The 22,008-nt window shown below is 40.4% G+C and overlaps 1 protein-coding gene across 1 annotated transcript in view; it reads right to left on the bottom strand.

The window, feature by feature from the left end:
• malrd1 (MAM and LDL receptor class A domain containing 1) overlaps positions 1-22,008 on the bottom strand; it is a 318,021-nt gene that overhangs the window by 165,708 nt on the left and 130,305 nt on the right. Inside the window, exons 19-20 of the mRNA XM_069914667.1 lie at positions 21,558-21,668; positions 15,240-15,453 (exon numbers count right to left, since the gene is read on the bottom strand). Coding sequence (XP_069770768.1) covers positions 15,240-15,453; positions 21,558-21,668 — 325 coding nt within the window. The remainder of the gene's footprint in view (positions 1-15,239; positions 15,454-21,557; positions 21,669-22,008) is intronic.

The raw sequence follows: 22,008 nt of genomic DNA, 5'->3' as shown, positions 1-22,008 counted from the left end.
GTAAATCTCCACAGCAGAAACAGACAAGTATAACATGACAGCAAGACTCACAACAGGAAAACATAGAAAATAACGGGAACAAGAAGGAAGAGAATAAAAATAGGAAATCAAAGAAACAACAGATGACCAACTCAGAGGAAGAAGACCAACACCAAGACACTTTTAATAAAAATAAGAAGAACAAAAATACCCAACAAAATAAAATAAAATAAACAACCCAACAAGAAGATCAGAAGAGACAGAGGTAAAAGACACAGATCCTAGAGTGGACTCAGAAGAAGAGGAGGAAGAACACAGAGAAATGGAAGATGAAGGGAAGGGCAAGTGCATGGATATATTTTTTTTTAAAGAATATCTGGAAACAGTAAAAGAATGGCAGACACAAGAATTCAGTGAAATAAAAAGAAGAATAAAAAGTACAGAAGAAAAAGTGAATACATTAGAGATGATTATGACAGAAATAGGAAAAAGAGTAGACAGGGTGAAAGAACGAGAAACAGCCATAGAAATGGAGGTAGATGACTTAAAAAAGAAATTAGAAGAATCTGATAAGAAAGTTAAAGAAACACAGGAGCTGTTAGCTCAGAAGATGGATATAATGGAAAACTATAATAGGAGAAAATAAGGAAGATGAAGGCGGCAAAGATATGAAAGAATTTATAAAAGAATGGATCCCCAGGGTCCTAGGAAGGCCAGAATTACAGGAAGAAATAGAAATAGAAAGGTCACACAGAACATTAGCCCCTAAACCACAACCACAACAAAAACCAAGATCCATTCTAGTAAAATTCCTAAGATATACAACAAGAGAAAATATTTTGGAGAAAGCAATGAAAAAAATAAGAGAAGACAAAAAACCACTGGAATACAAGGGTCAAATTTTTTTTTCTATCCAGATATAAGTTTTGAACTCCTGAAGAAGAGGAAGGAGTTTAATGCAGCAAAAACGACCCTATGGGAAAAAGGTTATAAATTTATGTTAAAATACACAGTGGTACTTAAAATAGTTATCCCGGGGCAGCAAAGCAAACTATTCTCGGATCCGGAAGAAGCACGAAAATTTGCAGAACAACTACAAAACAGACAGAGAGATGAAGAGATGTAACAAGAACAAAAATGACAACAAACTATATATATATATATATATATATATATATATAAATAGAGTATAAGTAAGAACTAAGAAAAGGAAGAAAGGAAGTAAGGAGGGAATTAAGAGAGTGACCTTTGTTATACATGAAGATTAAAATCTTTTCTGGGGGGGGTCTGGGTGGGGAAGAATAACAGTCACTGTTATTCTGCTTGCGAGCGGATTCGCAAATCCAAATGGAGAGGGGAGATGTGGTTGCCCGACAAGGGACAAAGGGCAACTCAGAAAGGGGAGGGACTATTGGGGTTAAAGGAATTTTAGATATGAGAATAGTGGAAATATTTTATGTTTTAGAAATGTTGTCTTATAATGTGTTCAAAAAAAGAAAGCAGAAATGGATAAGAAGGGAAGGTGGTGATGAGGAAATGGAAAGGAAAGATAAACAAAGTATGAAATGACAATGTTGAACTATATGACTTTAAATAATAATGGAATACATAAGCAAATCAAAAGGAAGAAACTGTTAAATATACTGAAAAAATAAAAAATTGATATAGCATTCATACAAGAAACACATCTAACTGAAGTGGAACACAAGAAATTAAAGAGAGATTGGATAGGACATGTAACAGCAGCATCATATAATTCAAAAGCCAGAGGAGTAGCTATATTAATTAATAAAAATGTACCAATCAAAATAGAAGAGGAAATAATAGATCCAGCAGGGAGATATGTAATGATAAAATGACAGATATATTCAGAATTTTGGAATTCTAATGAAGATCAAAAATTTATGCTAGATATCTTTTTGAACATACTAATAGGAGGGGATTTTAACCTTAATTTGGACGCAAAAATGGATAAAACTGGAAAAAAAACTAACAGAAAAAACAAAGTAACCAAATTTATAATTAAATCGATGCAAGAAATGCAACTTTTGGATATATGGAGGAAACAACACCCAAAGGAAAAGGAATATTCATATTATTTGGGTAGACATAAAACATACTCAAGGATAGATCTATTCCTGTTATCAGCCCACATTCAAGGGAGAGTTAGGAAAACGGAATATAAAGCTAGACTATTATCGGATCACTCACCCCTCTTATTGGCAATAGAGCTAGAGGACATCCCACCAAGAATGTATAGATGGAGATTAAACTCCATGCTACTTAAAAGACAGGATTTTAGAGAATTCATTAAACAACAAATTAAAATGTACTTTGAAATAAATACGGAATCAGTGAAAGATAAGTTTATACTATGGGATGCAATGAAAGCGTTCATCAGAGGGCAAATAATAAATTATGTAACTAAGATGAAGAAGGACTACAATCGGGAAACAGAACAGTTGGAAAGGGAAATAACAAATACAGAAAAAGAATTAGCAATAAAGGAAGATACAACTAAAAGAAGAGAATTGGCAGACAAAAAAATAAAATATGAAACACTACAAACATATAAGGTGGAGAAGAACATAATGAAGAAAAAACAGAAATATTATGAGCTAGGAGAAAAAACACACAAAATTCTAGCATGGCTGCTTAAGACAGAACAAACTAAAAGAATGGTATTGGCATTCAGGAAAAAGGACAAACAAATTACATATAATCCAACGGAGATCAATGAAAACTTCAGGAAATTCTACGAACAACTATATCAAACTGAAAATGAAGGGAAAGAAGACAAAATAGATGAATTTCTAACTAAAATTGAACTACCGAAATTACAAACAGAGGAGCAAAATAAATTAATAAAACCATTTGAAATAGAAGAATTACAGGAGATATTAAAAAAACTACTGAACAATAAAACACCAGGAGAGGATGGACTCCCAATAGAATTCTATAAAACATTTAAAGACTTATTAATTCCTTCTCTCCTGGAAGTAATTAACCAGATTGATAAAAACACAAAACATACCAGATTCATGCAAAACAGCAATAATTACAGTAATACCAAAGACAGGGAAAGATCCACTTGCACTAGCATCATATAGACCAATATCTCTACTTAACACAGATTATAAGATAATAGCTAATCTATTAGCAAACAGATTGGCCAACTATGTACCAAAAATAGTAAATCTAGACCAAACTGGATTTATTAAAAAAAGACGAACAATGGACAATACCTGCAAATTTATTAACTTAATTCATGCAGTAGAAGGAAATAAAACTCCAACAGTAGCGGTTGCTTGAGACGCAGAGAAGGCCTTTGACAGAGTAGAATGGAATTATTTATTCAAAGTACTACAAAAATTCAGCCTACCAGAGAAATATATTAATTGGATTAAAGCATTATATAAAGGGCCATTGGCAAAAGTGGCAGTAAATGGATATATATCAAAACAATTTAACTTAAGCAGATCAACAAGACAGGGATGTCCACTATCTCCCTCACTGTTCGCGTTAGCTATAGAACCACTAGCAGAACTGATAAGAACAGAAAATAAAATAAGAGGGATAAAAATAAAAGAGAAGGAATATAAAATCAGTCTATTTGCAGATGACGTTATAATATACTTAACAGAACCAGAAATATCAATAAAAGAATTACATAGGAAATTGAAGGAATATGAAGAAGTATCGGGGTACAAGATCAACGTAAATAAAAGTGAAACAATGCCAATGAATAATGCGGATTTCACAAAGTTTAAGAAATAATCACCATTTAGATGGGAAACACAAGCAATGCGATACCTAGGTATACAACTAAATAAAAATCTCGGCCATCTATATAAACTAAATTATCATCCATTAATGAAAAAATTACAAAACGACTTAGAGCATTGGAAAGACTTACCACTAACACTGATAGGAAGGATAAACTGTATTAAAATGAACATTTTCCCAAGGATATAATACCTATTTCAGTCATTACCAATTCACCTAACAGAGAAATTCTTCAAGGAGCTAAAGAAAATAATAAGGAAATTCTTATGGAAAGGGGGGAAACCGAGGATAGCACTAGATAAATTAACAGAATGGTACAAACAAGGAGGCTTACCTCCAAACTTTAAGAATTATTATAGAGCTGCACAATTAAGATACCTATCAGATTTTTATCAAACAAGGGAAAAAACCAGATTGGACCAGATTAGAACTAGATAAAATAGGGGAGAAGATACCTGAACATATACTATATAAATGGGATGAAAAATTGGTGCAATGTAGGAATTCACCGGTATTGCATCATCTGCTCAACACTTGGAAGAAGAAAGGAATAAAACAAATTACCAACTACCAAAACTAATATTGACGCAAAATCAACGAATCCCTTTCACAATAGATAACATTTCCTTCAGAGAATGGGAAAGAAAAGGGATCAAAAGAATAGAAAATTGTTTTTCAGGAAATAAATTATTATCCTTTGAACAAATGAAGGATAAATATAATATAATTCACAATACAATGTTTGCAAACCACCAACTGAAAACCTACTTGAAGGACAAATTGGGAAACAGTCTGAGGTTACCAGAAGGAAGCAATTTTGAATATGTGATTACAGAAACAATGATAATTTAAAAATTTATAACAAACATGTACATCAAACTGCAAGAAAACGAGAACGAGGAAACAAATGGTAAACCTAAACAAAAATGGGAACAAGATCTAAACATAAAGTTAAAGAATGAAACATGGGAAAAGCTATGCTCCGGAACTATGAGAAATACAATAAACACGAGGTTACGCATGATACAATATAATTGGTTACACAGGCTATACACCACACCCCAAAAGTTAAATAAATGGGACCCAAAAGTATCAGACAGATGTTTTCGCTGTAAAAAGGAAACGGGAACAACAATTCATGCAATTTGGACATGTGAGAAAGTGAAAAAATTTTGGGAAGATCTAAACCAGATATTAAATAAAATCACAAAAAGCAATATACCAAAAAACCCAGCTGGGACTCATATGAGGGCACATGGTTACATCTCTTAGTATCAGGACAAATTTTGTCAGGCAGATGAAAATGTTTGGTGGGTGGGGGGATGTTTGGATCTTTATTGCAGAAGAAGCGAAGGGTTTTAAGATCTTCCTGATTGGGGGTGGGAATGTGGAGGTCTATAGAGACTGGAGATTCATCATGACTAATTGAGGTGAAGTCCAGGGAAGAAATGGTCAAATTGATGGAGGGTAGGCAAGGTGGGAAGGGATGCGACAAGGAGAGACAGGATAGATTCATGAAATAAGGAAATAATTTCTGTGGGGCAAGAGCCGGCAGAAAGAATAAATATAGCAGGTCTATCCTAATTGCAGCTCTTGGTTAACAGACCACAGATGGATTTATCATGTTGGAGTCACTCTCAGCTTGGAGGCTGTGTAGGGGAGATCTCCTGATGCGAAGCATCTGTGACAGTGTAGGGCTGATGAATGGCCTTTGCACGGTAAAGATCAATATACCAGACTACAAGGGGACCTCTTGTTTGTGAACGTGATAACTTAGCTAGGATTGGTGCAAAGTGATAATTGGGTACTTGGGTCACAACATTGGGTTCCCTCTTAAACCAGGATTCCTGCAATGATTCACTGATAGATCTTGATGTGACCAATATCCCAAACTCAGACGCATAGTTCGTAGAAATTGCAGGTGTTTCCACATGGAAGAACACGTCAATGGCTTGGCTTTCTTTCTTTTACTTTTGCAAAGCTTCCTTTTCAGCTTCCAAGTCAAATGATTTTGCTGTCCGAGGCAAAACTTCCCCTGAACAAGGTCAGCGTGTCAATTGCATTCTTCATAACCCTGTCTACTTGCATTGCCACATTCAGGGAACTATGTACCAATACCTTAAGGTCTCTATCTCTCACAGCACACCCTAGGGCCCTGCCATTCATAGCGACACTGTCGGAGCTATTGTAAGGGCAGCGCTGCCGTTGGTGTGGACCGAGGAAAGCAAGTGGTGCAGAGACACAGCATTCCCCTGAAATACCCTGTCATTCTGTCCCACTGTTGATGGTAGCGTATAGGCTTTAAATAGCTTATTGAAGTAGCTGAGGATGTTTTATTTAATATCTACTGACCGCAGGATCTAGACTCAAGATGGTGGTACCTATATTCGGCCACGGCCATGAGGGGTTGTGATCTCCGGGGGAACAGTGGACTGGTGCAGGGCACCACTAACAGGGAGAACACACCCCCTCCCCCGAGAAGGAGAAGCAAAGGAGATGACCCCAAGGATGGTGACCATAGTGGAGATCAGTGAACGACTCTGCATGTGATGGACACACACTGATGGTGAGCTGTTGTCATTTGTGGGCGAGGAATTCACACTGTGCTGCTGGTGGCTTGAGGTCAAAGGACTCACACAGGCTGATGTATTGGAGAGGATGCCGAGGGCAAGGAGGGCTCCCAAAGGGCCCTGGGCACTGAAGGTTTCCTCATTGCATCGGAGGTTTGGACCTGGGCTTGAGTTGATGATGGTTTGAATTCAGTCTTCTCAGGAAGTGTGGTCGCTCTTGTGCCTTCTTGACAATGGAGGAGATGTGTGTCCATGACAGGTCATTAATTAAGTGAATTTCTGCAGAGGCTATGGAAATGTTGGAGATGATTCTATGGACACTCAGTGACCCTGCTGGGGATACACTTTTGCTCCTCTTCCTCCAACTGTAATGAAACAGAAATGAAATACTACATTAAATGCGTAATTTAATGTAGTATTTCATTTCTGTTTTATTACATGACAATAAATAGTATCTGATCTGATCAGATCTGTTTCATTATGTATTTAGATTCATTTATCTTCTTACAAGCCCAATGGACCCAAAACCCAGCAGCAATAGATATTCACCAAGACAAATGATTACTTAAACAAAAGTTGTTTTTAATTATCTTTAAACATGAAAACAGAATTACACTTTAACTTAACTCAACCACGTAATACAGCCAGAAAAGAACAGTAGGTTTAAGATGGAAGATTCCATTTATTGGCATGTATTCAAAGATAAGACAAATATGTTTTTCCTTTGTTTTCCCAGTTAAGGCCCACAAACAGGCTCCACCAAACACAGTCGCACTATCAAGAGAGGAAAGAGAAGCAAACGAGAGTCCCCAGTGACATTGAGTATCCATAAATCCTTCCTCCCTCCTCCAGAACTGCTGCCTTCTGCAATCCAGTAGCCTCTGGAGCTGCATGGCCTCCTGTTCTGTCGAGTGGTGACCTTAAAGAATGCACTCACTCATTTATTTCAGCACACCATGAAGCGGACTTTCTTTTTAATGATTCACTAGGCACAACATTGCATTCCTCAACTCCCCAAACACATCTCTACTCACCCAGAGAGATTCAGCACTTGGACTTGATAGGTTGCTTCCGCCATCTCGGGGATATACTTATCTATTCATGTGTGAAGACCGGACTACCACAAGGCAGGAGGCCATGCCTATCACTGAGATCTCTGTAGAGACGGTTGCTAGGGCTTTCGTGGATTGCTGGATTCCATCTTTTGGTGTTCTGGTCACTATTACAATGGATTGAGGGTCTCAGTTTGAGTTGGTGCTGTTCCGAGCTCTCACTGATCTTCTGGGCACTACCCGTATTCACACAATGGCTTACCATCCGCAGGTTAACGCCTTCATTGACAATTGAAGGCAGCATTAACAACAGGTGGTGATGCATGTACGTGGAGCAAACATTTGGCCCACAAATGTGAATGTAAGAGGAATCTTAAGAGAGGAATTAGGAAAGCTAAAAGAAGGTACGAGGAAACTATGGCAAGTTTGTAGTAAGTATTTGAATATGGATGGGCAGGTGATAGAGAAGGGAATTGCTCTGGAAGAAGATGAAGGGCAATTGGCAGGAAAAGTAAATAATGTTGTTATTAAAGATGAGGGAAAACAGGGATTAAAAATTGGGAAATCTCTGAAATTCATATATTTTAATGCCAGGAGTATTGTAAAAAAAGGTGGATGAGCTGAAGGTGTGGATTGATACTTGGAAGTATGATGCGGTAGCGATTAGTGAGACATGGTTGCAGGAGGGATGTGATTGGCAGCTGAATATCCCTGGGTTTCGTTGTTTTAGGTGTGATAGAGTCAGAGGGGCAAGAGAAGGTGGGGTTGCATTGCTTGTCAGGGAAAATATTACAGCGGTGCCTAGGAAGGATAGATTAGAGGGCACATCCACGGAGGCTATTTGGGTGGAACTGAGGAGTAGGAAAGGAGAGGTTACACTTGTAGGGCTGTATTATAGACCACCCGGAGGGTACTGAGACCTAGAGGAGTAAATCTGTAGGGAGATAGTAGATATTTGTGATAAGCACAGGGTTGTAATTATGGGAGATTTTAATTTTCCACATATAGATTGGGAAACACATTCTGTGAAAGGACTGGATGGGTTAGAGTTTGTGAAATGTGTGCAAGATAGTTTTTTACAACAATATGTAGAGGTGCCAAACAGAGAAGGAGAAGTGTTAGATCTACAGTTGGCAAATGGGATGGGTCAAGTGACGGAGGTTAGTGTTGGCGAGCACTTCGGGTCCAGTGATCATAATGCCATCAGCTTCAATGTCATTATGGAAAGAGAGAAGTCAGGGCCAAGGGTTGAGGTTTTTGATTGGGGAAAAGCTAGATTTGAGGAGATGCGAAAGGACTTGCAGGGTGTGCATTGGGACAATTTGTTTTATGGGCAGGATGTAGTAGAGAGATGGAAGTCTTTTAAAGATCAGATTTTGAGAGTGCAAAAGCTTTATGTTCCTGTTAGGTTAAAAGGAGGGGCAAAAGGTTTGAGAGAGCCGTGGTTTTCAAGGAATATTGGAAACTTGGTTCGAAGAAAAAGGGAGGCGTACATTAGATATAAGAAGCATGGAGTTAAGGAGTTGTTTGAAAGATACATTGAATGTAAGAGGAATCTTAAGAGAGGAATTAGGAAAGCTAAAAGAAGGTACGAGGAAACTATGGCAAGCAGGGTGAAAACTAATCCAAAAGAGTTCTACAAATATGTTAATGGTAAGAGGAAAGCTAGAGACAAAATTGGTCCCTTAGAAAATCAGAGCGGAAAACTGTGTGTGGAGCCTAGAGAAATGGGGGAGATATTGAACAGTTTCTTTTCTTCGGTATTCACTAAGGAGAAGGATATTGGGAGATGTGAGATAAAAAAAAGCAAATTGGGTAAATATGGGGAATATAGAGATTACAAAAGGTGTAGTTTTAAGGCTTTTGAAGAATATAAAGGTGGATAAGTCTCCGGGACCAGACGGGATCTTCCCCAGGACATTGAGAGAAGTGAAGGAGGAAATAGCAGAGGCTCTGGCGGTAATTTTCCAAATGTCATTAGATATGGGGATAGTGCCGGAGGATTGGTGCATTGCGCATGTGGTTCCGTTATTTAAAAAGGGTTCAAGGAGGAAGCCTGGCAACTATCGGACTGTAAGTTTGACGTCTGTGGTAGGTAAATTAATGGAGAAAATTCTTAGAGATAGTACTTATAAACATCTGGATAGACAGGGTCTGATCAGGAGCACTCAACATGGATTTGTGGGAGGAAGGTCATGTTTGACCAATCTGATTGAATTTTTTGAAGAGGTGACTAGGAATGTGGATGAGGGTAGCGCAGTGCATGTTGTCTATATGGACTTCAGTAAGGCCTTCGATAAGGTACCACATGGAAGGTTAGTTAGGAAGGTGCAATCTTTAGGTATAAATTTTGAGATAGTCAAATGGATTGAACATTGGCTGAAGGGGAGAGGCCAGAGAGTGGTAGTGGATAATTGTCTGTCAGGTTGGAGGCCGGTGACCAGTGGTGTGCCTCAAGGAACTGTATTGGGCCCATTGTTGTTCGTTATTTACATTAATGATCTAGATGATGGGGTGGTGAATTGGATTAGTAAATATGCAGACGATACTAAGATAGGTGCAATAGTGGATAATGAAGGTTTTCAAGGATTGCAGAGGGATTTGGGCTGCTTAGAAAAGTGGGCTGAAAAATGGCAGATGGAATTTAATGCTGATAAGTGTGAGGTGCTTCATTTTGGTAAGAAGAATCAGAATAGGACATACGTGGTAAATGGGAGAGCATTGATGAATACAGAAGAGCAGAAAGATTTAGGAGTAACGGTACATCGTTCCCTGAAGGTAGAAACTCACGTGAATAGGGTGGTGAAGAAGGCTTTTAGTATGCTGGCCTTTATCAATCATTGCATGGAATATAGGAGTTGGGAGGTGATGTTGAGATTGTATAAGACGTTGGTGCGGCCTAATTTGGAGTTCTGTGTGCAGTTCTGGTCGCCTAATTATAGGAAGGATATAAACAGAGTGGAGAGAGTGCAGAGAAGGTTTACCAGAATGTTGCCTGGGTTTAAGCATCTGGAGTATGGGGAGAGATTGGACAGATTGGGTCTTTATTCTTTGGAGCGTAGAAGGTTGAGAGGGGATTTGATAGAAGTATTTAAGATTATGAAAGGGATAGACAGAATGGATGTGGATAGACTATTTCCGTTAAGAGGAGGAAAGATTAAAACAAGAGGACATGAGTTAAGAATTAAGGGGCAGAGGTTTAGAGGCAACATGAGGGGGAACTTTTTTACTCAGAGAGTGGTAGCCGTGTGGAATGAGCTTCCGGGAGAAATAGTGGCGGCGGAGTCAATTGTATTATTTAAGAAAAGGTTGGACAGGTATATGGATGAGAAGAAGATGGAGGGTTATGGGCATTGTGCAGGGAGGTGGGACTAGAAAGGGGTGTTTGGTTCGGTATGGACTATAAGGGCCTAATGGCCTGTTTCTGTGCTGTAATTGTTATGTTATGTTATCTCAGATGCTCAGTGGCAGAGCATTACATTAACCTTGCCATGCAAGTTTGTGAATCCGAGTCCAAGCAAAACACTCTATGATCCGGCTAGTTATATGGATTAACTTTGGGAAAACGTGATATTACTCCAGCCTACTCCTACATGGCAGGCGTCATCTGCATTGTACGTACTGAATGATTTACAATGATGTACTCATGTGTTCCTCTGGCATGATGCCCATTTCTAATGGTCTTTTCTCGGTCTTACAATGCCACCCAAAAACCTTTGTGATCGACAGGGACGGAAAAGACGACACAGTTTCCATCGACAGGTTGAAGCCGGCGCTTACCAAAGGTCCATGTTCTGCCTCGGAGCTAGAGTCAGAGGGCCAGTCGCATCCTCACCAATCGTACAAGGTTGGGCCGAACTGTCAGCCCTCCGGACTGTTACATAGAGGGGCAGTTCCAATCATTCGCCTTCTTGCATGGTTTGGAGGCCAGGGGGTTGGTGGGGGCTGTCGTGGTCGCCTACTTACCTTCGTCGGGATGAGGAGAGGGAGAGCATTAATATTACCCATATGGCAGTGAGCCAATGCAAAGGTCAGAGGAGTGCAACTAGGTGGTGTTTGGGAAGTTGAAGAATGCAATGTTGTGTCCAGTGAATAATGAAAAGAAAGTTGGCTTCATGGTGTGCTGAAAGAAACGAGTGAGTGTATTCTTTATTTGCTTGTAAGCTGTGGTAGATCAGTGCTGTTACAACCTGACCTTGAGGCATCCAAGTCAACCTCCTCAGCCATTCACACTGAATTCCCAAAGTGATTTCTTTTCAGGAGCCCTCCTCATTTTCACCAAATTCAGCAGTAGGCCCACTGTCTGGTATCATGCTTCCATCTGCTAAGCCCTAGGATGGTCCACCGATGGGGCCTTCTTTCCTGTAGGGTCGTCTTCCAGGCCTCTCCTTATTGGTGATTCAGTGCCTTGCACTGATCTGCTGCTTCCCAGGGCATGCACCCAGGTGATCTGGGCTGCTGAGCACGAGCATGTGCAGGCATGGTGAAAGATTGCTTTTCTGCTCTTCCCAGGACCGAACCAGCAGCAGTGCTGTCATCCTGATAGCAAAAAACTGCCTACCTGGCTGGATCTGGGTGACATTCCACAGGATGCAAGAGTGAAGGCACACCCAGGCATTTTCCTGAATAAGCTAATAACTCAGAATCCTGCACAAAATGTTATTATCCATGATTGTTCACAGTGAAAGATGAAATGTATTTTATTTGTTTGGCTTTCACATGCAGGTAGCATTTTGGTCAGCTCTGTGCAAAGCCACAGCCCAGACTTTGGTAAGATCCTACTGTAGGTGGATAATCACTGATGAAGTGTTCAATGAAAGTACAGTCAATGGATGACTCCATCAGTTGGACACACAACATCTCCTCACTTGTCAAGAAGATGCAACAGTACTTCCTGAGAAGACAGAAGTGGGACATCAAACTTCCACAGGAATCTATTGAATGTGCCCTGGCTAGCTGCATCATGGTGTTGATGCAGAGAAATGGATTGGAGGTCAATCCACATGACCTATCGGGATCATTGTCTGATGAGTGCATTCAAATTGTTGAGGACCCCTTCTACCTTGCACACAGCATCTTTCAGCTACTCCCATCAGGAAAGAGATGCAGGAGGATCAGAGCCAGCACCACCAGACTGAGGAACAGTTTCTTCCCATGGGTAGCGAGAATGCTGAATGACCAAAGAAACTGTTCACCCTAACCATCTGAGACTTTCATATTCATTAAATGATATTTATTTATATATATAGATATATATCTATATCTATAGATATATATATGAATACTTGTGTGGTGCGCTGTTAGACAGAACCAGACACACACAAGGCAAATACAACAGGCTTTAATCCACAAAGACTTCCACAGAGCCAGGCTGGTTGTGGCTGCAGTAACTCTGAGTGAGACTTCGGAGGCCGACCCAGGCTTATATCCCAGAGGGTGATTGACATCCGACTGGGTGGGGCTTGATCCATTCAGGTCGACTGATTGACTGTCGGCCAGTTGTTGTCCTGTCCCCTTTACACTCCTGTAGGTACAGAGGTTGCCCCCTGCAGTAGGCCGGTGATACACTCTTGCAGGTACAGAGGTTTCCCCCTGCAGTAGGCCAGTAGTGTACCCCCACAACTTGTCCTGCATATATATTGTGTGTTATGTCTTCTTGTGTGTCTGCATGTTTTGCACTGAGGATCATCAGTTTCATCGGACTGTATTTGTGTAATCAGATGACAATAAACTTGACTTGGGAAACATTGATCATTTATCCAAGATAAATAACCCCTCATCTCTTTTCAACACAATACCAATTCCGAATTATCAGTTTTTATTCTCTTCAGAAAATCAATTACATTTCCCTTTGCTGAGACTCCAGCAAAATCTTATTTCCTTTGTGAAGACAGATACAGAAATATTCAGCCGGTACCATTTGTTCCTGTCTGCATACCTATAGAATGTTTTAGGATCCTGCTTTAACTCTGCTGCTTGCATCTTAAATTTGAATTTTGAGATATAGCACAGTAACAGCCCCTTCACGAGCCCCTGCCACCCAATTGCACCCAACTAACCTACAACCCCTGTACATTTTTGAAGGGTGGAAGGAAAATGAGCACCTGGAGGAAGCCCACACAGACAAAGGGAGAGTGCACAAACTCCTTACAGACAGCACGGGATTTGAACCCTGATTGCTGGCACTGAAATAGCTAATGGCTACACTAGCCATGCAATCCCACTTGTCCTTTGTCTTGGCTTTACTTCTTTCTTTATTCAATTGCCTTCTGAATTTTCTACAATCAGCATGGTTCTCCAGGATCAGTTCTAAGCTGCTTTGTTCTTATTTTTTAATTCTCCATCTTTCTGAATAAATTAGCCAGTTCTGCCTTAAACAACATTACTCCTCACTCTCTGTGGAATATAGCATTAGTCAAATGGAAGTATTGTTCCCATCAGTTAGTTGCCTATGGAGCAACTTTACAATTTAAATTTGGGCTATTTTTTAAAAATATGCATGGAGATTAACACTCAAAAACTTTTCTGTCTGTAGGATTTTGTGCAAAGATTCAACTGCTGGAGAAACTCAGCATGTTGGGCAACATCTGATGGGGTGGGGGGGGGAGAGGAATTGTCAATTTTTTGACTCTGCATCAAGGTTGATATAAGAGGAGATGGGCAGCAGTGAGACAGGAGCCAGAAGGCGTTAAGTGATGAGCAGATGGTGTTAGGTGTGAGAGAGAAAATAGTGGAGATGGTACACAAAGGCTGGTGGGTGATCATTGGGAACAGACAGATGGAGCCACATGGGGCAAGGGGAGGGTGAAGGGGCAGACCACTGTTGGAGGGATGCAAAAGTTACCAGTGCTGCAATCAGATGTAAGGGAAGTGATAATGGGGACATGAAGATGGAGACAAATGGAAGCAGACAAAGGAGAGGATCTATGTCAGTGGTTCTTGACCTTCTTTCCACTCATTGACCTTACCACTTTAAATAATCCTTATGCCATCGGTATCCTATGATTAGAGGAAAGATGAGAACCACTGCTTTAGACCTAATTATTACTGAAATATTTTGCTTGAGAAAAATTATTATCGGGCCATTTCCTTTGGAGTTATAAAACAGTGTACATAACGAGTCCATTAGGTAGGATTAAAACAGTGGTTTTCAAACTTTTTCTTTCCATCCAAATACCACCTTAAGCAGACCCTTACTAATCACAGAGCATCTATGGCATAGGGATTACTTAAAGTGGGATGTAAGAGGAAAGAAAAAGGTTGAGAACCACTGATCTAAGTGAACACGGAGTAAGTGGATGGAACCAAGAGGGGAAAAAGGACGAAAAAGGCTAGAGGTGTATAAAGGAAAAAGGGTGACATGGCTAACGCAACACCAGCAACCCTAGATCAAATCCAGTGCTGTCTATGAGTTGTTTGTACATTCTCCCTGTGCCCTGCATGGGATTTTCCCCCATGCTCTGGTCTCCTCCCACCTTCCAATAACATTGAATGTAGTTGTACAGCGCAGGTTGAAAGGCCGAAATTGGCCACCACTGTGTGGCAAAGCTGCTTTAAATTAAATTAAAAATAGGATATCTGTAGATGGAGGGAGGGAAACATGGAAGGTAGGGAGTGATTCAATCATTGAAAATTCTCTGTTCAATTCGAGTAAAGACATAAGAATTTGATAAATATTTCTTAACATTTATGGGACCAACTGGAGTAAATTGGCAAGGTCATCTTACATTCCACTCTCAACTAAGTCCCAAAGTGAAACAATAATTCCTCCATGCAGCATATTTATCAATAATCTAATTAGCTGCAGATAAATTTGTGGGTGCATTATAGAAGTGTGATTTTAAGTACTTACTGCAGATGCCAGGATGTTCATCCGAATGATCAGCGCAGTCATTGGTGAAGTCACAGAGTTGATGTTTAGGAATGCAATATCTGTTGGTGCACGAGTACTCGTCAGAGTTGCACGGTTTATCTGGGACCAGGAGAGATGCACAATTTTCAAAGGAAATATCATCCACTGCAATATCACCCATGTAACTCACACCTCGCTTGGTTCTTAAGAAGACCTGGAAAGATAATACAACCCATCAGTATACTTGGGAATAAACCTCATTCATTAATAATAAAAACAATAAAAAAGCTTAAGAAATAAGACCAGAGTAGGCCACTCATCAAGATTATGACTATTCTACCTCAGTACCATTTTCAAGCACTATCCCCATATCCATTGATAGTCCAGAAATCTTTCTGTGTTTGAATACAATCTATGATTCAGCCACTAGCACCACTGTGGTGGTATACCACAGGTCTACTGCAGGGGGCAACCTCTGTACCTGCAGAAGAGCATGGGGACAAGACAACACCAGGCCGCCTGTCAATCAGCTGACCTGAATGGACAAAGCCCCACCCGGTCGGGTGTCAATCACCCTCTGGGATACAAGCCTGAGCTGGCCCTTCGAAGACACTCTCAGAGTTTACAGCGACATAATGTCACAGCTAGCTCTGTGGAGGTTTATGTTGAATAAAGCCTGTTGTACAGTCTTTTGGTTTTGTGTGTTTGCTTCTGACTTAGAGCGCACCACAATGACCAAGTAAGACAATACAAAAGTAGTGACAGAGAGAGATCAGTCGGTAGGGAGTAAATCACCATAATTTTACTATGTTGGTATTCATGCAGGAGTTTGATAAAGCAGGAAAGAAGCTGCCCTTGAATCTAGTGGTGCATTATTTCACACATGTGAATCTTTTTCCTGGAGGGAGGATGGTGAAGGGAGTCTGGCCAGGGTGAGATGAGTTTTTTTTTAATATATGCGGATTTTTGAAGGCAGTGGAAGTGACAGATAGAAAGCTCATTCATGAACACTGCACAGGGTCCTCCCATTAACATTGGGCTCTGCTTGCTGAATGGACCTACTGAAATTAACCATTTCACTCTTATCTGGGTTAAACTCCATCTATCACTTCTCAGCCCAGCTCTGCATCCTAACCTTCTCCCTTTGTAATCTCTGGCAACATTCTAGACTTCTCACAATATCACCCAGTTTTGTGCCATCTGCATACTTACTGACCCACCCTGCATCCAGGTCATTTATAAAAATTACAAAAATGAGGGGTTCTAGAACAGATTCCTGCAAAACTGGTCACTGACCTCGATGCAGAATACGAACCATCAACGGCCATACACCGCCTTCTGTGGGCAAGTCAATTCTGTATCCACAAAGCAAGGGCACCTTGGATTTCATTCCTCTTTACTTTCTGAATGAGCCTTGCACAGAGACCTTATAAATGCCTGACTGAAATCCATATACATTACATCTACAGTCTACCTTTACCAATGACTTTTGTTTAGAACAATAGGACAGTACAGCATAGACCAGTCCCTTCAACGGTTCTAGTCTGTGCTGAATTATTATTCTGCCTAGTCCCACTTACCTGCACCAGTACAATAGCCCTCCATTCCCCCTTCCATCCATGTACCTGACCAGAGTTTTTTTTTAATATATATGTCAAAATGGAGCCTATTTTTACCAATTCAGCTGGCATCTTGTTCCACTGTCCCACTATTCTCTGTGTAACAAAGTTCCACCAAATGTTCTCTTTAAACTTTTCCCCTTTCACCCTGAAAGCATGTTCTCTAGTTTTTATACTTCCTAACCTCAATGGAAAACACTGCTTGCATTTACACCATCTATACCCATAAACATTTTGCATGCCTCTGTCAAATCTCCCTTCTATACTCCAGGGAATAAACTCTTAACCTGTTTAACCTTTCCCTTTAACTCAGCTCCTCAAGTCCCAACAACATCCTTGTAAATCTCTTCTGCATTCTTTCAAACTTATTGATACCCTTCCTTCACAATACTCCAAATTTGGCCTCACCAATGTCTTATACAACTTTAACATAATATTCCAACTCCTATACTCAATTCTTTGATTTATGAAGCCCAATGTGCCCAAATCCTCTTTACAGTCCTATTTACCTGTGACATCACTTTCAGGAAATTATGTATCTCCATTCTCTGCTCCCTCTGTTCTATTGTAATCTTCAGTGCCCTAACATTTACTCTGTATGTCCTTCCAAAGTGCAACACCTCGCATTTATCTGCATTAAATTCCATTTGCCATTTTGTAGCCTTTTTTGGCATCTACAAAAAATTCAATCAAGCTAGTGAGGCATGACCTTCCCCTTACGAAACTCTGCAGATTATACTTAATTAGATTATGCTTCATTAAATGCTCATAAATCCTGTTTCTTGGGATCTTCTCCAACCCTGAAGCAAGACTCCCTGGCATATAATATCCTGGGTTATTTCTATTCCCTCTCTTGAACAGGGGAATGACACTTACAGGCATCTAACCCTCTGTTAATTCTCCTGCCCCTAGTAACAATGTGAAGATTTTCTCAAGTGGTTTAGTAATCTGGTCCCTTACTTCCCAGAGTAGTGTTGGTAAATCCCATCTAGTTCTGGCAACATCTAATTCCTTGAATTTCAACAGATCCAAAACATATTTTATCTTTGATGCTGAAGAGCTTCAGTCCACTTTAATTCTTTTTCAAAATTGCCAAGGTCATTTTCTCTGGTGAATACTGAAGCAAACCATTAATTAAGGACCTCCACTACATTCTCTGACTCCATACACACATTTCCAGTCTCACCTCTGATTGGTATTAGCCTTACACAGCTCATCCCCTTGTATCTAACAGCATGGGTTTTGATATAATGTGGTCAGTCCCCATCCTGACTGGTCGATCACTGCACTTTCATTCTATCTTTGATCAGATAAAAGTACAATTTTTGCACTTCTTCACCAGGTTGAAGATTCAATTATTAAATAGCCCGTTTTCATTTTTCTTTGCATCTTGCAAAATTAGTGACATCAATAATTGACCTTATGCCTAGTTTGGTATGAATTCAGATTGGTTAGCCATTCTTTCAGCATGTAACTTACAGTCAATTCAAAATGAGAACATGGTCAAGGAAAATGTATATATCCCCATCCCAGGTGGTTGCTCCCTGTCCTGGGTGGTCACCATCCCGAGGGGTCAGTACCTGTCCCAAGTGGGCAGTCATTGTCCCAAGCGGGCAGTCACTAAATTTGTTGGAAAGAGGTAGTGGGAGCTGGAACTAAAGAACATTAGACAACTATTTTATTGAATAAACAATGTTCACTTAATGTCGTTTTTTAAATTGTATATATCCCTTTTAAATATTTTATGCACATGTTTGCATAAGAAAAATAATTATAGGACTGCAACATATTACATTAAGTACATTGTAATAATGCTTTGAACAGTGCTGTTTCCATAGCACTGAACTTGCTTGGAACATATTAACCGTGCTATACAGGGTATGCCTGTACTTGTAAAATGCCTTGAGGTTTCCTTAATCCTGCTCGTCAACGTCTTCTCATGCCCCCCTCTGACTCTCCAATATGCTCATGCAAAGCACCATGCAAATGTTTCCTGAACGCTTGCCACATTTGTGCCATACATTTCCCAGAGTACATCTGGTTCCAATTTATGCTCCCAAGCTCCTGCCTAATAGCATCATATTTTCCCGTACCCCAATTAAAAGTTTTCCCAAATTGTTCCACTGTCCTTCTCCAGTGCTATGATAAAGATGAGAGAGCTGTGCTCACTTTCTCCAAAATGTTCGCTCACCGAGAGACATCTGACCTGGTTCATTTCCCAATACCAGGTCAAGTATAGACTCCGTTTCAGTTGCTCCGGCCACATATTGTGTTAGGAAACCTTCCTGAACGCACCTGACAAATTCCACTCCATCCAAACCCTTCACTCAAAGATTGTGCCAATCAATTCCCATCACTACAACCTAATTAATTTTGCAGTTTTCTAATATCTGCCTCCTATCTGGTTGTCAATAACTCTGTTGCTATGGGGAGGGGGGGGTCCATAATATACACTCAGTCAGATTAATGCCCCTTTCCTGTCCCTGATTACTACCCAAACTGTCAATACACACTCCATTACTCCCCCCTTTTCTGCAGTCGTGTTACTATCCCTGATGAGCAATGCCATTCCCCCATTTTTTTTTTTTTTTTTACTTCCCTCCCTTTCCTTTTTGAAACATCTATAGCCTGTTGCATTCAGCAGCCAATCCCTTCCCCGAGACAGCCAAGTTTCTGTAATGGCCACATCATTGTTCCATGCAATGATCCACACTGCATTTATGGGCTCTATTCATAATACATCTTGAGTAAAGGGCACACATTTCATCCCATACAACTTACTGCAATTTTTATTCACTGCTTCTTCTTCCTTACAACCTCGCTACACATAGCATCTACCATTTTACCAACTGCTTCATCATCTGAGCTAACTCTGAATCTCATCCTCCTGTCTAGCTAGTTTAAACCCTCTCCAATGGCTCAATCAAACCTGCCCGCAAGGATATTTGTCCCTTTGATGTTCAAGTACAAACAATCCTTTTTTTACGTTATACATTCCCCAGAGGAGATCCCAATGATTCACAAACCTGAACCCTGTCTTCCTGCATCAATTTCAAAGCCATGTTTTGTCTTCAAGAGCGTGTGACATAGGAAACAATATAGAGATGACTATTCTTGAGGCCCTGCTCTTCAGTTTCCTTCCTAACATGCAATATTAACCTTTTAGGACTTTTTTCCCATCTATGTAATTGGTACCAACATGTACCATAACATCTAACTGCTCGCCCTCCAGCTCAAGAATTCTATGGATTCACTGAATTTTATGAATTCACTGACCTTGACACCAGTGAGGCAACATAATATGTTGAATGACTCAAAGACTTATAGACTCAAACCAAAACTTTTATTACCAAAAGACTGGAGCGTAGTACATAGAGGTCGACCAGTCCAGACTGACCTGGATCTGGTTAGGTGCAGCACCTTATGACCTGGCCAGTAGGTGAGGCTATAGCTCTCAGTCAGTCATTAGCACTACATACAAATATATAGAAATATATACAGAGGTGATAGGATCCCATACTATCACAGGCAACATACCATTCGAAAGTCTCGATCCCTTCCACAGAATCTTCTGTCTATTCTTCTCACACAAATAGGGTGGCCAGATGTCAGGTTTTAGGCTGGACAGTCCAGCTTTTGAGCTCTCTTTCCTCCGTCTGCCACCACCTCGAGCTGGATGTTAATTTGTCCTCCATTTTATGGTGTAAGTCCTACATCCCAAATGGAGGAGAAATTAAGTGGCAGAAAGGGCCACTGTTAAATGCAGCATGCTCAGCCATATTTCTTCTCATGCCAACTCGCACATGCATAATGAAGGGGAAGTGTGATGGCAGCGCATAAAGTGCTGGCTGGCACATGCACATTGAGGGGGAAGGGTGACAGCGGAACCCTCCCCCCAAGAGAGTTTCCGATGCTGACCCCTACATGTCCTCTATTTTCAAATGAATGCCCTATCACTACTGCTTCTCTCCTTTCTTTCCTTCCCTTCAGAACCAGAGTCATACTTTACACCAGAGATCTGGCTGCTGCGGCTTTTCCCTGGAAGGTCGCCTCCCCTCACCCCCCTCACAACTATTCAAAATGCATTACTTGTTATTGAGAAGAACAGCCACATGAATCCCCGCACTAACTGCCTATTGTTTTCCCTCTAATGACAGTCATCTTGCTCCCTGCTTCCTGCCTCTTACATGCAACTGCCCCCCTATAACTCTTGTGTACCACTCCCTCTGCCTCCTGAATGATTAAGAGTTCACCCAGCCCCAACTCCCTAACACAGTCAGTAAGGAGTGGCAGCTGGGTGCACTTCTCTCAGGGCTTCCCATCAGGGACACTAGTGCTGGCCCAGATTGCCCACATCTGCAAGAACCTCTCAATTTTGAAATTGAACACGACTATTCATGGAAGAGACTCTTAAATAAAGTTGGATCCTTATAGGACAAGAAGAGAAAACACTTGAAATGTTGAACTGGTTAGGAAACACCTGTGGAGAGGAACACGATTAATGTTTCAGGTGGAAGAGGAAGGATCTTCCATTGAAGCATTGGTTCTGCCTCACTTTCCACTGACCTGACTTGCTGAGTGATTTTATGAGACTTCACCTCCTGAGGAAGTTCAAGATTATATTTTCTCATCCAACCAATAACCATATTTCTAAAAATCACTTTATTTAAGTAGATAGTTAAAAATAAACAGACCAAACCTGAAAATGAGACTGAACACCCAGAAATATTTCTCCCCTCCTCCAACGGTTACCTTGGCTACCACTTAGTGACCAAAGTAATTGTGTCGTGTTGGCAGATCTAATGAAAACCTTAACAGAAAAAAAAAATTGTAATCATTGGCACAAAAATCTGAATTTGTCAGAGCTCTTACTGAACAAAATCAAATGAGTTGTTATTTTGTGTCATTTGTTTCGGAGAAAATACAGAAGAATAGTTCTTCCAAAATTGAATGTTTGAACGAGTTTTGGTTAAGGAAATAAATTGTAATATGTTCATTCTTTCAATATATTAATTAATGCACACACACACACACACACACACACACACACACACACACACACACACACACACACACACACACACACACACACACACACACACACACACACACACACACACACACACACACACACACACACACACACACAC

The sequence above is a fragment of the Narcine bancroftii genome, chromosome 1 (assembly GCF_036971445.1).
Source record: "Narcine bancroftii isolate sNarBan1 chromosome 1, sNarBan1.hap1, whole genome shotgun sequence".
In the NCBI taxonomy this organism is placed as follows: Eukaryota; Metazoa; Chordata; class Chondrichthyes; order Torpediniformes; family Narcinidae; genus Narcine; species Narcine bancroftii.
This window is presented reverse-complemented; position numbering and strand designations above follow the sequence as displayed.